The sequence below is a fragment of the Lepus europaeus genome, chromosome 1, assembly GCF_033115175.1.
Source record: "Lepus europaeus isolate LE1 chromosome 1, mLepTim1.pri, whole genome shotgun sequence".
Classification (NCBI taxonomy): Eukaryota; Metazoa; Chordata; class Mammalia; order Lagomorpha; family Leporidae; genus Lepus; species Lepus europaeus.
Window position 1 is genome coordinate 3,805,157 of NC_084827.1, and position 22,316 is coordinate 3,827,472.

Sequence of the window (22,316 nt, forward strand, 5' to 3'; positions counted from 1 at the left end):
AGATATTAAAAATAAATAGCATAGTCTGGGGACAAAGGGCTCAGGACTGGGCCAGCTCTGCTAGAGTAGCCAGAGTAGACAGTACTTTGAGCCCGTGAGGAAGTTACCTGCTGTTTGTCTCTAGTAGGTAGCAGTTTCACTGTAGATGTAAAGCGAGACACCCACACTTTGAGACATTATCCTTAGCTCATGCACTGTGTATCTATTTTCTGGCAGCAGATGTCAAAGGAAAAGCAGAAGCAAACTAGGACTGGTTGGTAAGATTAGTCAGAATAGTTCATACTAAGTTCAAGACTGTTTTCCTTTTGTCTACTACTAGACCTCTATCATCTATCTATTTATCTGACTATGAAGGATTTGAGGACGAGGGTGTAGCTTACTGTTCTCTTCCCCACTTGAGGTTCAGTCTTCCAGGCAGCTGAGCCTGCTAGGCCAGAGACACTCAGTTCCTCTTTACATCGGTAGAGGGGACCTTCAGTAATCCAGAGGCTACCACTTTGAATGCTACAGCCCGTGAGCCACTAGGGGCAGACCTGCCACCTTGAGGACAATGTGGTGATCTGCAGGGCAGAGTTGGTTATCTCAGTGACTTGGGAACACCAAGTGGCTGTTCTTGGGTGGTGGCCAGGGATGCCCATTGTTCTTATCACCATGGATTCTCCTCAAATAATTCTCTTTACCCACATACCAATTGTGCCCCTGAGAGGCACTTCACTACAGGGTCATGGAGTGTATTAGGCAGCTCATAAGAGATTCCCAGTAGCTATCTTTTTTTTTTTTTTTTTTTGACAGGTAGAGATAGACAGTGAGAGAGAGAGACAGAGAGAAAGGTCTTCCTTCCGTTGGTTCATCCCTCAAATGGCCGCTACGGCTGGTGCACTGTGCTGATCCGAAGCCAGGAGCCAGGTGCTTCCTCCTGGTCTCCCATGTGGGTGCAGGGCCCAAGCACTTGGGCCATCCTCCACTGCCCTCCCAGGCCACAGCAGAGAGCAGGACTGGAAGAGGGGCAACCGGGATAGAATCCAGCACCCCAACAGGGACTAGAACCCGGGGTACCGGCGCCGCAGGCGGAGGATTAACTTAGTGAGCTGTGGCACCGGCCCCAATAGCTATAATAATTATATTCATATAATCCATTTGGTGAGTCTGATAAGGTGAGGCTGTTAATGTGTAGGTCCGCCTTGATGAGGGTAACGTTGAGTAATGAATCAAATAGCTAAGAAAGCCAGGGAAGTACCTTTCTGAGTCCAAAGTTGGAGACTTAGTTCCGTAAGCCTGGATTACAGTCTGGGAATCGGATGTGTTAGCGTTGTGATAAGGGGTCCTAGGTCAAACGTGCACAGGGGCTGAAGACAAGGTATAGTGGAGGCGAAAGCAAAGGGTAGAAGTTTCATACACACAGGAGTGAGTGTTGGGCTGCCCTGCGGTACAGCAGGTAAAGCTGCGCCCTTGGTGCCAGCATCCCATGTGGGTGTTGGTTTGTGTCCTGGCTGCTCCGTTTCAGATCCTGCTCCCTGCTAATGGCCTGAGAAAAGCCCCAGAAAACCCAGATGAAGCTCCTGGCTCCTGGCTTCGGCCTGGCCCAGCGCTGGCCTTTGCAGCCGTCTGTGGAGTGAGCCAGTGGGTGGAAGAGCGTTCTCTCTCTCCATCTCTGTCTATAACTCTGACTCTCAGATAAATCTTTTTTAAAAAGGAATAAGAGAAAGGCAGCACTTTGTGCAAAGGCAAGATGTTTTTGTTACGTGAGTAAGGATCTTAACAGCAGCACTTCATGTGGTTAATAAATCCTAGTTGTTCTAATCTCCCGAGGGAACCCCGCAGCGGCTGCAGCTCTGACTCAAACGTGACTGACACTGACTTTAATTTTCATCCTCCCACCTTCCCCACTTTCTACCCTTGGCTGGGCTGGGGCTGCCTGTGTCGGGTGAAAGTTTCCCGTCCTCTGGTCTACTGGTGTCCACCTCCATCTTGCAAATGACCCCTGCTGTGCTCCCTTCTCAGGAGCTGAGTGGTGCCGCTCAATGCCCCGTCGGTCCTCCAAGAGGCAGGTTCTTGGCTCCTGGTCCGCTTCTGTTTTCTCCTCTGTGTTCGTCTTCTGCAGTTTATCCAGACGCAGGAGTTCCTATTTGCTTTGTGTCTGCTGTGTACAAGCACCACAGTTCTATTAACCCTGCCCTCGTTCTGCTGGTTCTACCCTCTCTTGCCCCCAGCATTATTTATTTCTTTAGCTCATAAAGTGCCATGAGTAACATAGAGGAGAGCATGTACTGAACCATACAAAAGAGTATCATTTCTCTTAAAAATGACATGGGATAAGGAGAAATTGGGATGCTTGCTGCAGATAAGGGGTGTGAAACAACGATTATGCGTTGGGTTTGCATTTGAAGAAAATTCCTAAGATAAACACCATGGGCACTATAATGATCAATCAGAAAATATAATATGGTTAAGGAGTTAGGTTTCTCAATGCTAATTTTTAGTTGAACATAATAATTATATATATTTATGGATTCAAGTGTGACAATTTGTTACAGGTATACAGTAGGTGATGATTATATCACAGTTATTAGTGTTTCCATCTCCTCAAAACATTTCCCACTTCCTTGATTTGGGAATCTTCAAAGGAGTTACATGTTGAATCCCTTGTCAGGTTAAAATAGACATTGATTTAATTATTGAGAGAAGGTAAAGAGAAGGGGAGGTTTGAACTTCCTTTTTAATCTTCCTGATTTTTGTTACACACACACAACACACACACACACGTCCAGAGGTTCCATGTGATTCTGCAACATTAGGAAACATCCTGGAGGTTCACCTGGTTCAGTGCATCTGACGTCTGCCCTGTGGGGCTGCAGGTGCTCTGGGCTCCTGCTCTGTCTTCATGGAGTCCTCGGGCAATGGCAGGACATAAGTTGAGGGTTGAGCATCTAACGCGTGAGATAACGAGTTCAGGGTGTTGGTGCTTACCATTCATGGTACCTGGAAGAGGAGAAACGGTCTATGGATGTTGTCCATATGTGGGGAGGAGCAATTTGCAGTACGTTTTCTTACTAACACTCAGTATTTTTCTAACAAATCAAGAGCGTTACTTAGGCTCTGATCAGAGTACCTTACACTCTGTGGTTTAAGACTTTGCACTTATGAGTGCCTATTTGCTGTATAATTTGCTTGATACAAATGGACTGTATTTAATTCTTACAGCAATACAGAGCTTATGCAGCCTTCCCAGACTTCTTCCGTAATTCAACCATCACGTGGTGGAAGAGGGAAATACAAGAAATGTACACCAACCCACAGAGTCCTGAGAAGAGCTTGAAGTTCGACGGCTTGTGGATTGTAAGTGTGTGTGTCTGTGTGTGTCTGTGTGTGAGCATCAGTGTGTGTCTCTGTGTGTGTGTGTGAGCATCAGTGTGTGTCTCTGTGTGTGTGTGAGAGCATCAGTGTGTGTCTCTGTGTGTGTGTGTGTGAGCATCAGTGTGTGTCTCTGTGTGCTTTAGCACTGGTATCACTGACCTGTGATAAATGATAATATTTCACCAAGAAAGACTTGGGACATAGACAGCACTCCCTCCACCCAGGAACTGCACAGCACTGAAATCCCTCGTACCTTGTACCTTGTCTGAGGTTCCAGCTCTAAAGCCTCAGAGATGACTATGAGAAACACCTTGGAACTTTCCCTTTTTTAAATTACCATGCCAGTCGTTCTGTAGAGGTTAATTGGTTTTTTATTCTTACTGGCATTTGATAAGCCTCCCTGGACTGACCTCCACAGGGAGTTCTGGATACAGAATGATTATCTAGCATCTGGTCTCTGAATTGAAAGACTATAATACACGATAACTCTACGTTATGTCTGTGTTGACATTTCTAGGACATGAATGAACCGGCGAGCTTTGTGAATGGGGCAGTTCCTGCAGGCTGCACGGATCCCACTCTGAACCATCCCCCCTACATGCCACGTAAGGACCCTTGGCCTCCTCAGCTGCAGAGCCACGGCCATTGAAGAGCCCAGGGGCCGGGGCTTGCTCATTGGCACTGTGGGTTTTGGGGAGCCAGAAACAAATGCACTTCAAACACCACCAGTCAGACGTGTGCAAGCCCCTGGGCCTGCTGGGTAAATTTCTTAGGGTTGTGTTAATCCCTTCACAGAATTGTGTTGAGCCACAAAGTAGTATCGTCCCCTTATCACAGAGCAGGTGGACTTTGGAGTTTTACTTCTGTTCATAATGGCTCCAGAGATCATTCTGTGAGTCATACACTCCCGCAGATTAAACAGTTATTAAACAGTTATTGCAAGGCTAGGTTTTCTAAACCATAAAATGCACATAATGCTATCATGGCAATTTGATAAGAACTATAAGAAGTAATTTACACACTCGAAGCCCACATCAGGATTTGTGGAACACTATTTGATAATTGTGCATTCTGTCAAACCTCTGCTTTCTCCAAGAAACTTGACTGTGGAAACATCTGCCAGTACCTTTGTGGCTCAGAGCTGATGAGCACTATTCCCAGACCCCTGGAGAACAGAAGGACTCATGCAGAGGTCAAATTATCTCAGGATCCAGGATCCAGTCTCTTGAAGAGAAGCACAAGACACTCGGGATCAGAGCTGGCTTTAATCCCTGCATCTTTTCCCCCAGACCTGGAGTCCAGGGGCGCGGGCCTGAACAGCAAGACCCTGTGCATGGAGAGTGAGCAGATCCTGCCAGACGGCTCCCGTGTGCGGCACTATGACGTACACAGCCTGTACGGGTGGTCCCAGACCAGACCCACCTACGAGTGAGTCACTGTCTCCTTCTGCACTGGGTACAGCCTGCAGAACAGCCAGTGGTGGATGAAGCTACAGTGTAACAATTCTTATTAACTAAGCAAGCACTCATTGAGCCAGGCTCTGTGCTTATAATCAAGAGAGATTTAGATAAAGAAGGCACCCACAAGTGAAAAACCAATAGTTTTGTTTTCCAAGTCATGTCATAACCCACAGAAGGCTTAATCCAATGCATTACTCCATGTGTATGGTGGTACAGGGGTAAACAAACCTAATGAACTTCCATTCAAATGAAAGTACAGCGCAAACAATTATCTATCGTTCATGCTACTTGATAGTGACTACATTACAGTGTACATATTCAATCTACTATGCTTTTTATCATGTGGAGACATGTGTAGATACACTGATGGATATACAGTGCAGCTGCTGCCGTAATAACTTTAGTTATAAGTGGCAAGAGTAATGCAGATGACTGGACATCTCTCTACTTATTTCAAAAGTGAATCATCTCCGGTCAGCACTGTCGCATCCTGTAGTGTCAGCATCACATAGGGGCACTGGTTTGTGTGCTTTGCTTCTGATCCAGCTCCCTGCTAATGCACCTGGGAAAGCATCCAAAGATAGCCCAAGGACTTGGGCTCCCACACCCATGTGGGAGACCAGGAAGAAGCTCCTGGCTTTGTCCTGGCCTCGCTGTGGCCATTGCAGCCATCTGGGGAGTAAGTCAGCAGATGGAAGATTCTGTCTCCGTCTCTCTCTCTCTCTCTCTCTCTCTCTCTCTCTCTATATATATATATATATATATATATATATATATATATATCCCTATAAGAAATGAATCTTTTTTAAAAAGTGAATCATCTTTATTAGGATTTACTTTTTGGCCATTCTCTCTCTGGATAGTCAATGAATGATCTACTGAATTAGCACAGGTATACGTTTGACTTCAATGAATAATACAAATCCTTAGGGAAATCTTAAAAGGTAAACAAACTCTCTCTCCCCAATTATATAAATTTATAGCACAATAATGGTGAGACTTCTTGAGAAATGCAGTAGTCTAGAGAGGATATGTCAATCATGGTGGCATCTATTGCAGAAAAGAGCACAGAAATCCTAGCCACATGAAGATGCCACAGGTACAACATGGTACATTATTTTGCAGTAACTGATTTTTATGTGTAGGAGGAGTGTACTCCAAACCAATGAAAAATTGCGTTGTTCTAAATATGAAAAACAGTGATGAAGTCATTATTTATCGTTATTACATATATCGAGTTGTAGGTAATTGTATGGACTGTACTTTTATTTGACTGGCAGTGTGGTAGGTTTGTTAACTCTTGTATTATCAAAAACAAGTCAGTGCTTTGTAGTGATATCACTTACAACAATTATGCCACCATTGGAAAGTAGGAATTTTTCAGCTCTGTTGCAATTGTATGGGGTGGCCATTGTATGTGTAATCCATCATGGGCTGAAAGGACGTTGTAAATGCCTGACTGTGCAGAATAGACAAATTGAAACTCTGGGGTTGCTTAGTATTTTGGGGCAACTCAGTGGGTTTGCCACATGACAAGTGTCTTGGTAGAACATTGTGTAAAGGTACAGCCATGATAGTCATGTCCATGGTCTGGGATCAGTCGATGGGGACCTCACGCTGGCTGATTTCCGTGTCCCTGCAGTCATACAGCAGACATCAGGTGACCGTGTCCTGGGTTCAGGGCCCCGAGGGCAGGAGCTCTGTGCCTTTCCATCCCCTGCTGTGCCCTCAGCTCACCTCCTTTCCCTCCACCCAGAGCCGTGCAGGAGGTGACGGGACAGCGAGGGATCGTCATCACCCGCTCCACGTTCCCCTCTTCTGGCCGCTGGGGTGGACACTGGCTGGGAGACAACACAGCCGCGTGGGACCAGCTGAGGAAGTCTATCATTGGTGTGCAGCCTTGTGCCAGGGCCCCTGCTGGCAGGGAGGGGGCGGTGAGGGGAGCAGGGGGCAGGGCTCAGGGCCTGGTCTCACCCCGCTGTGGTTCCCTTTGCAGGCATGATGGAGTTCAGCCTCTTTGGCATTCCCTATGTAAGTGTCCCTGGATCCCTGCTGGTGACCTGGGAGCTGGGGACAGCGTTCAGAGCCCTCAGCAGGCCCCTTTTCTTGCTTCTCGGTTCAGACAGGAGCAGACATCTGTGGGTTCTTCCAAGATGCTGAGTATGAGATGTGTGCTCGCTGGATGCAGCTGGGGGCCTTTTACCCCTTCTCCAGGAACCACAACACCATTGGGACCAAGGTAGGGCATTCGCTGCTCCCTCAAGTGTTGTGTGATGTGTGAAAGGCGCCCTCCATTTGTGAGCTGCAATTTCTGCAGTCGGTTTTCACTGGGGGTGTCTTTAAAATAGAGAACCCTGTGTCTGCATGAACTGTGCTTACCTATGTTCTTTAGCTTACCCTTTTGTTTAGACAGTGTATCCCAAGAAGAATGCCTTATGGGAAATCTCACTGAGCTCACCCAGGGGCCTCATGCAGTCTGTTAGCAATGTTCCCTGACTTACCTGGTCGTCATCTTTGGAGTGGCTGTGTGTGATCTTCATCAGGAATTAGCTCTCAGTGACTTCCTTAAGGATGTAAGATCCTCTAGGCTGAGCTCCTCACAGTCCTCTTCCTCTTTTGCAGAGACAAGACCCTGTGTCCTGGAACGCTACCTTCGTGAATCTCTCCAGAAGCGTCCTGGAGACCAGATACACCCTGCTGCCCTATCTCTACACCCTGATGCACAAGGCCCACGTGGAGGGCAGCACTGTGGTGCGGCCTCTCCTGCACGAGTGAGTGTCTGGTGGGACCTCAGTGACCAGTGGGTGACTTCCTTCCTAGAGAACTAGGGTGGCAGGGGATGAAAATAAACCCTCTACAGGGAATACAGCATTGCCTTTTCCATAAGATCTCCTGATGCAGAACATTATTAACCCTTTCTGCACAGTGTTATTATACATGCCGTGGGTTGTTGGTAAATGTTATTTTTTGATTGAAAAAAATTGAAATGATAAAATTCAGCACAGGATTGGTTCTTTCATTTTGTCCATGCAAAGCTAAATCTTCTGTGGCTGTTTGGTTGTGTGCTGTCCCAGATCCCGATGAACTCAGGCCTTAAAATAAGGCATTTCTGTAGTGGAGACTTGGGGGGGTGAGGGCCTTCCTGGCATTTAAACCATGCCAAGGTAAAGATGTGTGGACATACTTTATAGGAGATAACAGCTAACTCTCCCCAGTTCTAATGTTTGATGAACATGTCCTAGAACAGTTGGCTGTGGGGCCTGTGTGTTCCTGAGTGAACCAGACCTAGGCCAGGAGTAAGGATGCTGAGGTGCAGCTGGCTCCTGACTTGGATCTGAATTGAGGACTTCCTTCAGGGCTGGGCCTGGCTGGGCTGTGACTGTGGCTCCTTCCTGTCCTTTCCAGGTTTGTGTCAGACCGGGTGACCTGGGACATAGATGGTCAGTTCCTGCTGGGCCCGGCCTTCCTGGTCAGCCCTGTGCTGGAGCCTGTGAGTAGGGGGCCTCTGGTGGGCAGAGGGTCCTGGCTGTGAGGCTGGAGAACAGTGAGGGGAGGAGAGGTCTGGTGCTGGGGTCCTGACACCTGCTTCTTGTTCTGCCTCTGTCTCCTCCTCCCCTTCTGAGCCTGTCACTCGGACTCTGGGCCTCAGGTTCTTTGTGTTTGAAATGAGTGAAAACAATTCTTGTTCCTAGGATATCAAGAATAGAAAATACTTTCTGCTGTATTTGCAGATTTAATCATTTCTCCCTTAAGTAAAATGAGGAGTAAGAGCTGGGTGGAGGCAGCAGTGCAGATTACCCCTTACTTTCCGCTGTTGCTGTTAGAACGTAGCTTCTCAGTGCTGATGGATTGCAATGAGTGATCCATGCAGTCTTCCTGCTGGCTACCCCTTCCCGTCCTACCCCCAGCGGCCTCCTAGGAAGCAAGAACTGTCTCTGTTTCCTGCTGGTGATTGGACCTCTGTGGGGAATTCCAGCTAATCGCACCTCCTCACATCTTACTGTATGTACACGGGCAGGCATTTGTACAAAATTTAGAATGCTGTCCAGAAAGCCAGTGTGCTATTTGGGAGCACCTCCTTGGAGTCCCAGCTGCAATCCAACTTCCTGCTAATGTACACCCTGGGACACAGCAGGTGATGGTTCTAATATTTGGGTTTCCTACTCCTGTGTCGGAGATCTGGAATGAGCTCTCTATTTTTTGCTTTTGCCTTGTCCAGGCCTGGATGTTGTAGGCATTTGGGGAGAGAACCAGTGAATGGAGTATATCTCTCCCAACCCTTCTCTCTCCTTTTTTCTGCCTTTTAAACTTAAAAAAAAAATTTAAAAAATCATTGTGTTTATGAATTTTTTTTTCTGCCTCACCCTGAAACTCAGTTGTTTGTCTTTTTAAATAGGGGATAGGGTAAGATCATAAGCAAATAGTAATGTTTATTCCCTGAAGTCTTGGCAAAGGAAAAGGGCTTTATGGAAGCCACTTGTCTGGGGAGGCGGATCTCCCCTGTTTGCAAAGTGGAAAAGGAAGGAATGTTCTTACACTGCTGAGCTGGACAGGGACGAGGAAGTGGATCCAAGGCCATCACTATGGCTTTAACCCCTTTTCTCTGCAAACATTTGTCCTCTGTCCTGGCTGACTGTGCCCACAGCCCACACCTTGTCTGTGTTCAATTCCAGAATGCCAGAGAAGTCAGTGCGTATTTCCCTGGAGCCCGCTGGTATGACTACTACACGGTACGTTTTCTAAATATTTACACAATCTGGGGAAAATGGTGGGCTACAGAAGCTTTAGGTGGGACAGATGTGAGGCCAAACGCTGCCTCTGGATCCCACCTCATGTGGCCTTGGCCCCATCACTTTCAACCCTTGTGCCCTGATTTTTCTCACCTCCAGGTGGGGTAAGGCCACTGCCCTCATTGTGAACAGTGAAACAACTCATAAAGAGCTCACTCAATGAATGCTTGACCATCCACAGTGTCCTTTATGGATCTGCCTCCATCTTTCCTTGTGCCATCACTAAGTGGTGTCTTAGGCCAGATACTACTGGACACCTGAAATTGTGCTGCAGACTGCTTCGAGTAGAAGTACAGAGGCCTGCTCCTCTCTGCCTTTTGGTTAAATGTCCTCTTGATTAGCCTGGACGCTCAGCGTTCTCTATAAAACTACCACAGGCGAATGAGCTGTAAGGCAGCGTGTAAAATGCTCACGGAGGCAGAGGCCCTGGCCCTGTGATCTAACAGAGCAAGGGCATTTAGAAGTGAGGATCCTACCTGGAGCCGCAAGGCTCAGCTGGGAAATGGGTCCTCAAAGCAATGTCAGACCAGTCTCCCACGGAACATGGGTGAATCCGAATTACATCCTTGGGCAGAATAAAGGGGGGTGTTCCTCGCCCTTCTTCCTGGACAACTCCTCTGACTTTCTGAGCAGAACTGACGGAGTGGGAATACGGCAGGAAGACAAGCGGCAGAGCATCTCGCAGCCTCTCTCATCCGGGGGATCGCAGTGGGATGAGAAGTGTGTTCCTCTTTCTCTCTGTGCTACGACGCCTGTGCACCCCACACTCCGTTTCTTTTGCTATCTTGGCCCTATCTTGTTGATAGACTCTGCTATGTGCTTCTTGCCAAGGTTTTTCTGAGACAGGGCCTGGTCTTGGCCTTGAGTTTCATGCTGACCTTCCATTCACTAGAGGTCAGTCCCTCTGAGTATGTTGAGGCTCCCTGGTAGAGGGCCTAGACTAAGGCACAGAGTGGTGTTTTTTTTTTTTTTAATTTTTTTATTTGACAGGTAGAGTTATAGACAGTGAGAGAGAGAGAGACAGAGAGAAAAGTCTGCCTTCTGTTGGTTCACTCCCCAAATGGCCGCTACGGCCGGTGCGCTGCACCGATCCCAAGCCAGGAGCCAGGTGCTTCCTCCTGGTCTTGGTCTCCCATGCGGGTGCAGGGACCCAAGCACCTGGGCCATCCTCTGCTGCCCTCCCAGGCCACAGCAGAGAGCTGGACTGGAAGAGGAGCAACCAGGACAGAACTGGCACCCCAACCAGGACTAGAACCCGGGGTGCAGGTGGAGAATTAGCCAAGTGAGCCATGGCACTGGCCAAAGGCACAGAGTTTAAGGAGGTAACCGTTGTAAGACCCTGCACTTCCAGGACATGACAGCCAGAGCCTCCTTAATGTTTCACACTCCAGGGGTCTCACTTGCCTCATTCTAGTCTCAGCCTTGCCCAGGTGAGGTCACCTTACTGAGCTCTGGGTGATGGAATTCAGGAAACATTTTCCTTGGAGCTCATTATGCAATCTGGAGCTATTATTTTCTTGTCCTAAATACTAAGGGTACTTCACAAGTTTTATGGGAAAATAAAATTAAAAGATAAGTTTATTTTGGTGCAAAAACTTTTGACATCCTTCATGGTTTTGTCAAAATGTGCATTTTCCATGGACTTTTTAAAAAAAGATTTATTTATTTGAAAGGCAGAGTGAGAGCGAGAGAGAGCGGGAGAGACAGAGAGGGAGAGGTCATCTATCTGCTGGGTCACTCCCCAAGTGGCTGCAACAGCTGGAGCTTGGCCAGGCCAAAGCCAGGAGCCAGGAGCTTCTCTCAGGGGTTCCCACATGGGTGCAGCGGCCCAAGCACTTGGGTCATCCCCCAGCTGCTTTCCCAGGTGCATTAGTAGGGAGCTGAATTGCAAATAGATCAACTAGGACTTAAACTGGCACCAGTATGGGATGCTGGCACTGCAGGTGGCAGCTTGACCCCCTATGCCACAACATCACCCCTCCCATACGCTTTTTGAAGTACTCTTGTATGTATGCAAATAATTACATATACTATGTAGAAGAAAGTGAAGTGTGAGAGCTCATAAAGAAAATTGTCCTAGAGTGGCTGATTTTCTTTATACGTTTAAATAGATGATAACTTTCTTCAACCAGAATTTCATTGAAGAAAGACAAATAAAATGATGTGCAAAGGCAAAAACTTTTTGAGTAAGCCACTGAGTAAAAAAGAGAAAATTTTGATGTTTAATTAAATTGAAGATTATATTGTTGGGTTTAATGGATAAGTCTGCCATTTACTAATTTTTACAAGTTTTATGCACCTATTCTTTGTTCTGGAGCTGAAATTGGCCAACTATGGCCTACATTTAAATCTAGCTGTGGCCTATTTTTGTAAGTAAGGTTTTATTAAAACACAGTTATGCACATCTTTTTACTCATTGGCCACAATAACTGCTCCTTACCTCTTGAATAGTAGTTCTCAAATAGGGGGAGTTTGCCTAGAAGGAGACATTTGGCAATGCCTGGAGACAGATTTCTTTGCCCCATAGAGTGTGGGATGTTGCCTCTGGCATCTATTCAGTAGACACTGAGAATGCTACCGAACATCACAAAAGCACAGGGCAGCCACAGTGAAATGTTACCTGTCCCCAACTGTTAATTGTGTCAACCTGAGAAGTCTGCTCTAGTTGGAAGATGTGGTGTGGCAGTCCCTTTGGAACTGAGGTCCATGATTTGAGCCAGCGAGCACCTCACACATGAGGCAGACATAAATGCAGGTGCAGTAATTAAAGATAATTGTTCCTAAAATCAGTCCGCTCACCTTGGTCTTTGCTGTGAAGGAGTCACGGTTAAGCGGGTGGGGTGGGCCATTGTAGAGATGCATCAGGAACCTACACGAAGTGGAAGTGGATGAATGCATTGTTTCACCTCCTGCAGCCATGCAGTGTGACACAGAGACAGGCTGTGGAGTGAGAGGAGCAGGGAACCTCACATGACCCTAACGGTTTATGTCATGTGAGCAGTAAGGCTCCCAATGGCAAGATTGTCTCAGAAATGATGTAGCCGTAATGCTAGATTCGATTCAGCAGCTGGGAGAATGTGGGGAGTATAGTGCAGGTGTACGCTGATGGGTGATGCATTTGCAGATCTGTGGATGAGACTCCTGGAAAAACACATTGCTGTGTCTACCTCCTCATCATCTCTGATTTCTTCCGGCCAACAGGGTGTGGATATAAATGCAAGGGGAGAGTGGAAGGTCCTGCCCGCCCCTCTTGACCACATCAACCTTCACGTCCGTGGCGGCTACATCCTGCCCTGGCAGGAGCCTGCGCTGAACACCAACCAGAGGTGAGCAATGGGACCAGGGATCCTCTTTCCATAGCAGTTAGTGCACCCATTGGTAAAGACGCCCAACAGGAAAGTATCACTCCAGCTCAAAGACAGTGTCACTCAACACCCATATTGTATGTGTTTGCTCATCTGTGTTTGAGCCCTTTTCAAAATCTGCACTCTGAGCAATTTTTAACAGCTATTTTAGATCTAAGTGGAAGAGATGATAGGTGTTGGAGGTCACCTTTGAAATGGAAATCACAATAGGAACAGCCATGCTTCATGATAGTTTTAGAAGACTGTTTAGATCTTATTTGATTTTTTCCTAAGAAAAAATATTTCCTAAGAAAAAATACTGCTGAAAAAATATTTAACCATATTACAATGGATGCCTGACACTGAGACTTCTTATATACAAGATTTTTTTTTTTTTTTTTTTTTTTGGACAGGCAGAGTGGACAGTGAGAGAGAGAGACAGAGAGAAAGGTTTTCCTTTGCCGTTGGTTCACCCTCCAATGGCCGCCGCGGCCAGCGTGCTGCAGCCGGCACACTGTGGCCAGCGCACCGTGCTGATCTGAAGCCAGGAGCCAGTTGCTTCTCCTGGTCTTCCATGAGGGTGCAGGGCCCAAGCACCTGGGCCATCCTCCACTGCCTTCCTGGGCCACAGCAGAGAGCTGGACTGGAAGAGGGGGAACCGAGACAGAATCCGGCGCCCCAACTGGGACTAGAACCTGGGGTGCCGGCGCCGCAGTCGGAGGATTAGCCTATTGAGCCACGGCGCTGGCCCAAATATACAAGATTTCAGAATTCTAAATGTAGGTCTCTGTGATAGTTAATACTAACCAACATAAGTTGACTGCTTGCTTTGTGCCTAGGTCTGTGGTAATATGGATACTTCTATTTGGATTTTATCTATTTTTTCCTTAATTAAAAGTAAAAAGAGTAAACTCTGAGATAGATATTATTTTTGTCCCAATTTTGCAGAAGAACATAGAGAGCTTCGGGTGGCTGAGGGGCTGACTCTGTCTCACACAATCAGTAGGTGGATGAACCGGGAATAGTACCAGTTCTAGAATTCTTACCCCCTCCTCGTGTAACTCCAGTGATTCAGATAAAGCTGAGGACTGTCTAACTCACTGTGCATGTTTTAAGAGATGAGATCGTGGGACGAGTCAGATTTTAGCATCAAGGTTTTCTTCACAAAGGGGACAGTAGGCATTCAGTGTTGAAGTTTCTTCACAAGCCTTAAAGCAAAGTCCCCCTTGATTCACTACTAACTCACTCCTTCCTGATGTGTAGTCAAGTCATTTGTGGAATTGGAATTGAAAGGTAAGTTACATTTTGGTGCAATTTTTTTTTTAAAATCCCTGCATAGTTTTTTAATAGTATGCATTGCTGTGAACGTTCTGAAGATCCCTCATACAGCTAGAGATGACCCGAGCTAGACCACGTGTTTCCTGAAACCTAGTACCCCATCTGTATCCCATTCAGCACTTCATCTTGCTCCTTTGTTTTTATGAAAGCCCTGGGCTTGTGGCCGGAGCTTTGTTTACAGCTGATGTCCCCCTCTCCTGCCTCACTGCAGCCGCCAGAAGTTCTTGGGCCTCAAGGTTGCCTTGGATGATGAAGGGACTGCCGGGGGCTGGCTCTTCTGGGATGATGGGCAAAGCATTGGTGAGTGAGGGTCACCTGGGATTTACGCCGATGCTGGCAATGGCCAATACTGTACTTTTGCCAATGCTGGCAACTACCAATACTGAATGCTTACAGGCCTAACTTTCCCTTTCCCACGTTAAAAAAGTTTGTGTTCGTTATTTGTTATTTACAGTGCATGATCCTCACCCACAGGCTCCCTGGGCCTGTGGCATGCACTAAGGGTAAAGGGCAAAAGCTTTTCTTTTGGTGTTCTTTGTGCTTTGGAGATTACAATTTAACAAGTTGCCTAATATCCCCGAAGATAAACCAACTCTTGTATGTGTGTGTGCATGTATGTGCACATATGTGTGCATCCCGTAGAAGGAATCTGGAAACTTCAAGTTGGCTAGGAAGATCTTACGAGTGGGAGACCACAGGAAGAGAAGTGGCTGGAGACAGTGTTGGGAGCTTTCAGGGGCTGACCATGTAGCCAGATGGATCTGTGCACTCATTTCAAATGTCTTCTGTCAGCTCGGGCCGGGTGCGGTCTGATGAGTCTCCACAAAGAGGACTTTGTTTACGCAAGAGCACTCTGTATGGAAGAAAATGAAAACACGCAGACAAACAAAACTAGTCTGTACCCTCTTAATGGAGACACGAGGTTCAGGTGACGCTTACCTTGTTGTTTGTTTGCAGATACCTATGAACAAGGACTCTATTATTTGGCCAACTTCTCTGCCAGCCAGGTGAGTGTGAATGGAGAACATGGGTTGTTACAGGGTGTAAAATACCACCGAGAATTATTTAACTGCTCACCTTGCGAATTTACATCCTCCCTTCTCTCAAGACCTCGGGTGGAGTTTTCCTATGCTCTCAGGACGTGTTCTGTGACTTAACCTATTCATTTCTCATCAGTGACTTACTCTAGCCTAGAGTTCACAGATAAGCAGACTGTTGTTTCTGTGTCCCCATGTTTCTTTGGAATGGTGAGCACACTGTGTGACGTTTCCATGTGTAGAATATAAATTTCTCAATAGTTAAGACTGTTGAGGGCAATGCTAGAGACCCTGCCCGTGTTTGTCGATGCAAAGTTGGTGACAGTGCTCAAATCATGGTTTCCACTCTCCACAAACACGAGCTGGGGACTCTGAAGCTGTCTACCACATGATTACATTTCTGCCTATGAAGAGGTTGAGAAACATTTACATTAATTTTGCTGTTTGACCCCGCTCCATTTTCTTTTCTCTCCAATATGACAGAATACTCTGCAGAGCCATGTAGTTTTTAACAGTTACATCAATGACGCAAACCCTTTGAACCTGGGCTACATTGAAATCTGGGGAGTGAGCAGTGTCTCCATTACCAGTGTCAGCATCGCTCTGAGCAACATGGACATAACCCCCATCTTCAGCCAGGACCCTGCGACACAGGTTTGTGACCAGTGGAAGGGGCACTGGTGCTTCCCAACACTGACATGCCAGAGCATTGCCTGTTTCCCTCGCAAATGGTGTCCTCTGCCCAGAAGTCCCTCAGAAACCCCCGTTTGCAGTATTTCTGCAGCGCTACATGACTCATCACCACTGGAATTGAGGGCCTAGAGCCTTACTTTTCGTTTTGTCTTCTTGTCTCCAAACCTGTGGAAAACTTTATTCTCTTACCTTTCTCGGAGATCAACCACCCAAAAACTTGTACTACCATATTTTATCAAACATAGTATACCTTCTACATTTTGCTTCATTATTTAATGTAGCATGGAAGAAGAAAAAAGAAGAACTATTAAAGTAGGATATACTACTTTTCTGTCACTCAGATGTTTTATTTTAAACCTATGAAAAACTTTTTTAAACTTCTGCAGATACAGACTTTTATCTGACTATTTTATGTGATAATACAGAAGAAAATCTTAGGTAGAGATAACATTGATGTTTCTGAATCAGAATAATTTAGAATATCTTGAACATGGAGAAGCATTAAAAGTACTTGAACTATAGACCAGTGTTGTGGCACAGTGGATGAAGCCACTGTTTGCTACACCAGCATCCCTTATCTGAGAGCTTGTTGGAGTCCCGGCTGCTCCACTTCCAGCCCAGCTTCCGGCTAATGCACCTGGGAAAGCAGCAGATAATGGTCCAAACCTTGGGTGCTTGCCACCATTTGGGAGACATCAATGAAGTTCCTGGCTCCTGGCTTCATTCTGGCCCAGTCATGGCTGTTTTGGCCTTTTGGGGAGTGAACCCCCACCTAGAAGATACCTCCCTTTCTCTTTCTCCGTCTCATTGTCTCTGTCATTTTGCCTTTTGAATACATAAGTAAATACATCTTTTAAAAATTACATTAACCAATTTGCAACACACATTTATCTTTTGTTATTTAATTTGTAGTCAGATATTTTAGTACTGAATAATCTTTGTACTCAAAGGAATTAGAAAACATTCTACTCACCTTAAAATTTGAGAGCAGTCTGTTAGCTGAGTCATGAATCGTGAGCTTTCCACTGACTTGTGCCTGATTTGTTTATGTGCAGGACATTTTGATCCTTTCCTTTCTGTCCCTGACAGGTGTTACGCGTTGATGTGAGCGGCACAAACGTCAGCCTCCATGACTTCATCTCATTGACGTGGAGAAGCACATGAGCTCTCAGAGCAAGAGCCTGATATGAATTATGGAATCACTTGTGTTTCATATTCACAGAATTATTGTATATTGCTAATTGTCTCATGCCCAATAAAACATTTTATTAATTTTATTGTGTGTTTTTCTGTGGCTCTTAGAGGTTTAATCTTATCCCTGTGGGATAGGCCGTATGGAGGTGTGGAAAATCTATCGATTGTCTTAATGACTGTGTGATTCGTATGGTACTATTTGTCGTGTGATATTTACTTGAGAGCTGAATTCATGATGAAGTGTGTTTATGTGTGTGTGTATGTGTGTGCATGTGTATGTGTGTAATCATGGAATAGGCCTCATTCTAGCTAAATACACAATATAAAGTTTTCCAGGACAATTCCAGGTCTTAAAGTTAACCAACACCTCAAAAAAAGTATTCAGAAAGAACATCTGCTATTGGCTATGGGGAGAGAGGGACACTGTGCTGAGAGAATGATGTGAAGAAAAAAGAAACACAGCAAAGATATGCAGGGAAGATCAGAGGAAACAGAAGATGATGAACAATGTTATCATAGTAAGAACGTAAAACAACTATTATCTCCTCTGGGGAGGAGGCAGGGAGTCAACTCACTTTAGAGAGAGAAGTGGGGATAGAGGAAAGTCTTGGCATTTGAGAAGAGATGAGGATGAGATTTAAGAAGGCCAAGATGAAGGAAAGGGCCTGAGTATAAAATGTCTTCACTTGGTGTCCTTTGAAATGTAGAAGTCATATCTACTCCGCGCCTAATGTATATAACCACAGATCAAACAAACACTGCAATTTGTATGCCCGAGGGGAAAAATAACCAAATGTGCAGCAGATTTCTAATTGGGGTATTTTGATTATGGATGCCAGTAGTTTCGTGCGAAGGCTTCTTGTGTAGCACTCTCCTGAGTTGTCCTTTCTGCCTGTCTTTGGCCCCAGAGTACCTGCAGCCTAGCCCACCATGGAACCATCAGGCTTAGGATCGACCACCCTTCCCCTTACATCTTTGCAAAGAGCAAATTTAAGATTTAAGCTGGTGGGAAGTGACTGTTTAGTCCTCCCAGCAGTTGGTGTATTTGGTAAAATATCAGCCTTGACCAAAGTAGGAGTTGCAATGTTATAAGTTAAAGCATTAAATGGTCAAATTTTAAGATAAAGAAATTATGTATTAATGTTCAATGGGTATATTTACTTTAGTATTGCTTGAAAATAAGTATGTTTGGAATAAATGTGTTTACTTTCCTATGTCTTTTCTTTTCTTAGATCCCGGGAGGCCATTCTGCTTTCCCACTCGTGTCAGCAGCTGCCTGAGGCTACAGACAGAAAGTATGTTTAAGTTGGCGCAAGACCAACTAGAACTAGTTGTCAAAGGAAGGGAATTTTGGTTGGGGGTCTTTTGGGTGCGCTAACTGGGAAACTACTGAAGTGTGGAAAAGCAACCACAGGAATCCTTTGATTAAAAATGATGGGACATTTTTCAAATCTCTAATCAAGTCAGGAAGCTAAAGAACAACAGTGTCTGTAGCTGACGTTTAAGAAGTATTTTATTTTTTAAAATAACTTTTTTTTAAGTATTTTGTGATACCACCAAGGATATTTCGGCGGGAGTTGGATGTGGCTGCACTGAAGTGCTCAAGAGGAAGCCTTCTGACTGGAGATCATGACGGTCAAGGCTCTCAGGGAGGCGAGTCAGCAGTGTGACCGTCTGTGGTGCCAGGGACCTCAGTGAGAGCCTGGTGACTGACCCCAAGGGACTCCCACCCCAGAACAAGTTTCTCATGCCATCAAATATGGACTCTTTAAAGGAAACATATCATATTAAAATGTACTTATTCAAATATATATATATATATATATATATATATATAGAGAGAGAGAGAGAGAGAGAGAGAGAGAGAGAGACATTAAATAAGAAGCTCTAGCAGTGGAACTGATAATGCCACGATTTCAAAGCAGTGGTCAGAATGATCGGGTTCTGAGGTATCCATCACAAGGTTATAATGTGATATGAAAAGTTCTGTGATTCCCGTTTTGACAGGTGCATGTGAACGTGTCTGTACTCTGTTATCTACATTCACAGTCTAAGGGTATGCAGTTGGAAATCAGGTAGGGAAAAGATGCATTTTTCTGTCTCTTTTCCCAGGTTCCCTGAGTCACATCCGTGTCCCCCTTGGAGGTTGGAGGCCTATCCAGTTCAGCAGCTCAGACCATACTGCTGTAGCTGTGGTCAGATCGCCCAAGCATTAGTATGTCTCTCTTGAATTCACTTTTAGCTTTAAAAAGTTATTTTTTAATTGAAAAACAAGTTATATATTTCTGATGTATAATGTGTTCTGATAATATATACACAATTGTATAATGTGTGCAACCAAGTTAAGTAACATATCTATAACTTCACAAAGATACCTTTTAAAAATATTTATTTGAAAAACAGACTTGCAGAGAGAGGAGGAAAGAGAGAGACCTTCCATCTGCTGTTCACTTCCCAGGTGGCTTGCAACAGCTGGAGCTGGGTCAAGCTGAAGCCAGGAGCCCAGAGTTTCTTCCAAGTCTCCCAGGGCCCAAGCACGTGGGCCATCTTCCACTGCTTTCCCAGGCCTATTAACAGGGAGCTGGATCAGAAGTGGAGCAGGGGCTGGCACTGTGGCATAGTAGGTTAATTCTCTGCCTGAGGCGGCAGCATCCCACATAGGTACTGGTTTTAGTCCAAGTTGCGCCACTTCTGATCCAGCTCCCTGCTATGGCCTAGGAAAGCAGTAGAAGATGGCCCAAGTCCTTGGGCCCTGCACCACGTGGGAGACCCAAAAGAACCTCCTGGCTTCAGATCAGCTCAGCTTCAGCATTTGCGGCCTTCTGGGGAGTAAACCAGCAGATGGAAGACCTTTCTCTCTGTCTCTCCCTCTCACTTCTATAACTCTATCTCTCAGATAAATAAATAAAAATCTTTAATTAAAATAAAAATGGAGCAGCTGGGTCAGCCTTGAACCAGCACTCCTATGGGATGCTGGCATCACGGGAGACGCTTAAACTTCGTCACAATGCTGGCCCCACATAGATCTTTTTAGTGATGACAAGACTTGGCAATTTTTAAGTATCTAGAAAGCTGTGCCTTTTAAGCAGCCCATCTCACAATGACGTGCAGAACTTCAGCCTAGGATTAGAAATATTTTAACAGTTCTGAGAAAAGACAGTGGAGTGGTGGATCTAGGATCCCTTAGTTTCTCTGCCTGGAGCAGAGTTGTCCATCTGTAAGTAGAAGGTTGCAACCTGCTCCTCTACTTTGCAGGTGTTAGGGCCACTGGTTGTGGTATTTTAAGTTGTTTTCCTTTGGTGAAGTAAAAACAGAAGCGATTTCGAGGGTCAGGAGACTTGATTGTGTCACTTTCTTTCTCTGAGATCCATCATCTTCATCTGAAAACTACTAATGTCAGAAAGAAGCGATGATTTCCAAACTGGAGCCACAAAGAGCCCCAGGTCTCTTCATAGCTCACTAGGGGTAAGGGTAAGGCAAATGGGCAGGGTTCTGGGCTCCAGCCCTGGCTTAGCTCACTCAGTTCTTTTTTTTTTAATTTTTTTTATTATTATTTTTAAATTTTTGACAGGCAGAGTGGACAGTGAAAGAGAGACAGAGAGAAAGGTCTTCCTTTTGCCGTTGGTTCACGCTCCAATGGCCGCCGCGGTAGGCGCGCTGCGGCCGGCGCACCGCGCTGATCTGATGGCTGGAGCCAGGTGCTTCTCCTGGTCTCCCATGGGGTTCAGGGCCCAAGCACTTGGGCCATCCTCCACTGCACTCCCTGGCCACAGCAGAGAGCTGGCCTGGAAGAGGGGCAACCGGGACAGAATCCGGTGCCCCGACCGGGACTAGAACCCGGTGTGCCGGCACCGCAGGCGGAGGATTAGCCTAGTGAGCCGCGGCGCCGGCCTCACTCAGTTCTTTATATAATGTAATCCCATTTGAAGAAAGGAGTTAAAATTATGTATATTAATGGTATTTACATCATATTAATATACTAATATCAATAATACATAAGGTATATCAATAGTTTTCAGTTATTATGTATGGAACCAGGACTTTTGAACACATTTAAAAGTGATCAAGGCTCCCAAGATCTTTTGCTTATTGTAATTATTGGTGTCCCTCATATTAAAAATTAAACCAACTACGTTTTCAAAGCAGGTAATTGGAAAAGCCGTATTATCTTACACTTTTGCAAATCTCTTCAAAGTCTGGCTTCATAGAAGAAAACTGGTTTTTCGTATCTGCTGGTTAATCTGTGACGTCAGATGTTACATGACTATAATCTGAAAAATGTCACTGCGTATTTACAACAGAAAGAGAATAAAGAGGAAATATGTCTTCCTGTTATTTTTATGGGAACAGGTTCACCGCACAACCTCCCTGAAGAGTCTTAGGGACACCCCAGGTGGGTCCTCAAGCCTCAGACCACACTTTAGAATCACATCACACTCATCTGTGGCTCTGCTAGAGCAGTCCCTGCACTGTGAGTTTACACTTGGTTTTTTTTTTTTTTTTATTTTTGACAGGCAGAGTGGACAGTGAGAGAGAGATAGAGAGAAAGGTCTTCCTTTTTGCCGTTGGTTCACCCTCCAATGGCCGCCGCGGTAGGCGCGCTGCGGCCGGCACACTGCGCTGATCCGATGGCAGGAGCCAGGTGCTTCTCCTGGTCTCCCATGGGGTGCAGGGCCCAAGCACTTGGGCCATCCTCCACTGCACTCCCTGGCCTCAGCAGAGAGCTGGCCTGGAAGAGGGGCAACCGGGACAGAATCTGGCGCCCCAACTGGGACTAGAACCCGGTGTGCCGGCGCCACAAGGCGGAGGATTAGCCTAGTGAGCCGCGGCGCCGGCTTGTAACTGCAGCCAGCTATTAAGACAAAAGTTGGAGTTCTGCTCTTTGACGTATTCTCTCTTCTCCAGATCACATAATTTCACTTTATTTCTTCATAAGCTGTCCACAAAAAAAAAAAAAGTTGCAAACCCCTTTTTTTTTCTTTTGACAGGCAGTTAGACAGTGTGAGAGAGAAACAGAGAGAAAGGTCTTCCTTCCGTTGGTTCACCCCCAAAATGGCTGCTATGGCCAGCGCACTGCGCCGATCCGAAGCCAGGAGCCAAGTGCTT

General features: G+C 45.8%; 1 protein-coding gene across 1 annotated transcript in view; it reads left to right on the plus strand.

Moving 5' to 3' along the window:
• The window catches only part of LOC133761791 (maltase-glucoamylase-like), a 180,687-nt gene extending 163,507 nt beyond the window's left edge, over positions 1 to 17,180 (plus strand). Inside the window, exons 126-139 of the mRNA XM_062194622.1 lie at positions 3,202 to 3,336; positions 3,872 to 3,959; positions 4,644 to 4,782; positions 6,571 to 6,704; positions 6,811 to 6,845; positions 6,937 to 7,053; positions 7,437 to 7,585; positions 8,220 to 8,304; positions 9,488 to 9,544; positions 12,806 to 12,930; positions 14,498 to 14,586; positions 15,244 to 15,293; positions 15,807 to 15,977; positions 17,106 to 17,180. Coding sequence (XP_062050606.1) covers positions 3,202 to 3,336; positions 3,872 to 3,959; positions 4,644 to 4,782; positions 6,571 to 6,704; positions 6,811 to 6,845; positions 6,937 to 7,053; positions 7,437 to 7,585; positions 8,220 to 8,304; positions 9,488 to 9,544; positions 12,806 to 12,930; positions 14,498 to 14,586; positions 15,244 to 15,293; positions 15,807 to 15,977; positions 17,106 to 17,180 — 1,449 coding nt within the window. The remainder of the gene's footprint in view (positions 1 to 3,201; positions 3,337 to 3,871; positions 3,960 to 4,643; positions 4,783 to 6,570; positions 6,705 to 6,810; positions 6,846 to 6,936; positions 7,054 to 7,436; positions 7,586 to 8,219; positions 8,305 to 9,487; positions 9,545 to 12,805; positions 12,931 to 14,497; positions 14,587 to 15,243; positions 15,294 to 15,806; positions 15,978 to 17,105) is intronic.
• Positions 17,181 to 22,316: the final 5,136 nt, after the last annotated feature.